Here is an 890-nt window from a genome sequence, read left to right as displayed (position 1 = left end):
AGGAGGGGAACGGCCACAAGAGGGGCCGTTCCTCTCCTCTCTTCCCCTCTGTCATCTCCGTCACTGGCACGGGCGAGAGAAAAGGGACTGAGCTCTCACCTCATCAGTTTTGAGAGAGGGAGACACAGGCATTTGCTTCCTTCCCCTCCAGCTCCACGGTGAGGCAAAGCTGCTATTTTAAACCCTTTAAGGATGCAGAGAGCCAACCACACTCCAAAACTAAAGCAGATTCTGGGACGGGCTCCAAGAGCCGGGCCGGCAGCTCCCCCAGCCAAACAGAAAATAAAAACAGTGCCTTAATCCCAGGCTGCTTAAGCAGCTGAGAATTTAAAAGGTGGTTTATAAGCGGGGATATAGTTCTGCATTGTTGGCATAAGGTGCTCCTTTATGTAACAAAAACTCCTCGAGTGGCCCAGGGCTTTAAGGTGGTATGTACGGAGAGATAGAGTTACAGTCTGCTGGCTGCGCCGCCGGCGAGGGGAAAGGACTTGAGTCACTCCATTCCTTCGGGTGGTACGTAAGGACGGAGTTACGGTTTGCTGGCTCATGGCGGTGATGTGTTCAGAGTTGGACTCCTGCAAGCACTTCTCTGCCATCCCCTCTACCAAGAGGGTCGGGAAGCCGAGGAGGACAGGCAGAGCCTGCCGCAGCTTCACCCAGCCGGGCAAGGACAGACGGACGGACGGACGGACAGGAAGCCAACCGCGCCGCTGAGCCTTCCCCCTCCCCGGCCCCGACACCCGCTGCTCACCTCGGCGAAGAAGGCGGTGGTGGTGATCCTCTGGCTGTCGAAGACGCTGTTGAGCGTTGGGATGAGGTTCTTCACGATCAGGGGCAGCCGGGGGCCGGCGTGTCGCGCCATGGCGCTGCGAACAGAAGGGGCACATGTC

At 57.9% G+C, this 890-nt stretch overlaps 1 protein-coding gene across 1 annotated transcript in view; it reads right to left on the bottom strand.

Moving 5' to 3' along the window:
• Nucleotides 1–890, bottom strand: part of MROH1 (maestro heat-like repeat family member 1) — a 76,419-nt gene that overhangs the window by 11,921 nt on the left and 63,608 nt on the right. Inside the window, exon 35 of the mRNA XM_009886846.1 lies at nt 752–866. Coding sequence (XP_009885148.1) covers nt 752–866 — 115 coding nt within the window. The remainder of the gene's footprint in view (nt 1–751; nt 867–890) is intronic.

Source organism: Charadrius vociferus, unplaced genomic scaffold, assembly GCF_000708025.1.
Source record: "Charadrius vociferus isolate BGI_N301 unplaced genomic scaffold, ASM70802v2 scaffold1036, whole genome shotgun sequence".
NCBI lineage: Eukaryota > Metazoa > Chordata > Aves > Charadriiformes > Charadriidae > Charadrius > Charadrius vociferus.
Note: the sequence above shows the minus strand (reverse complement) of the source record. Positions and strands in the feature narration are given on the sequence as shown.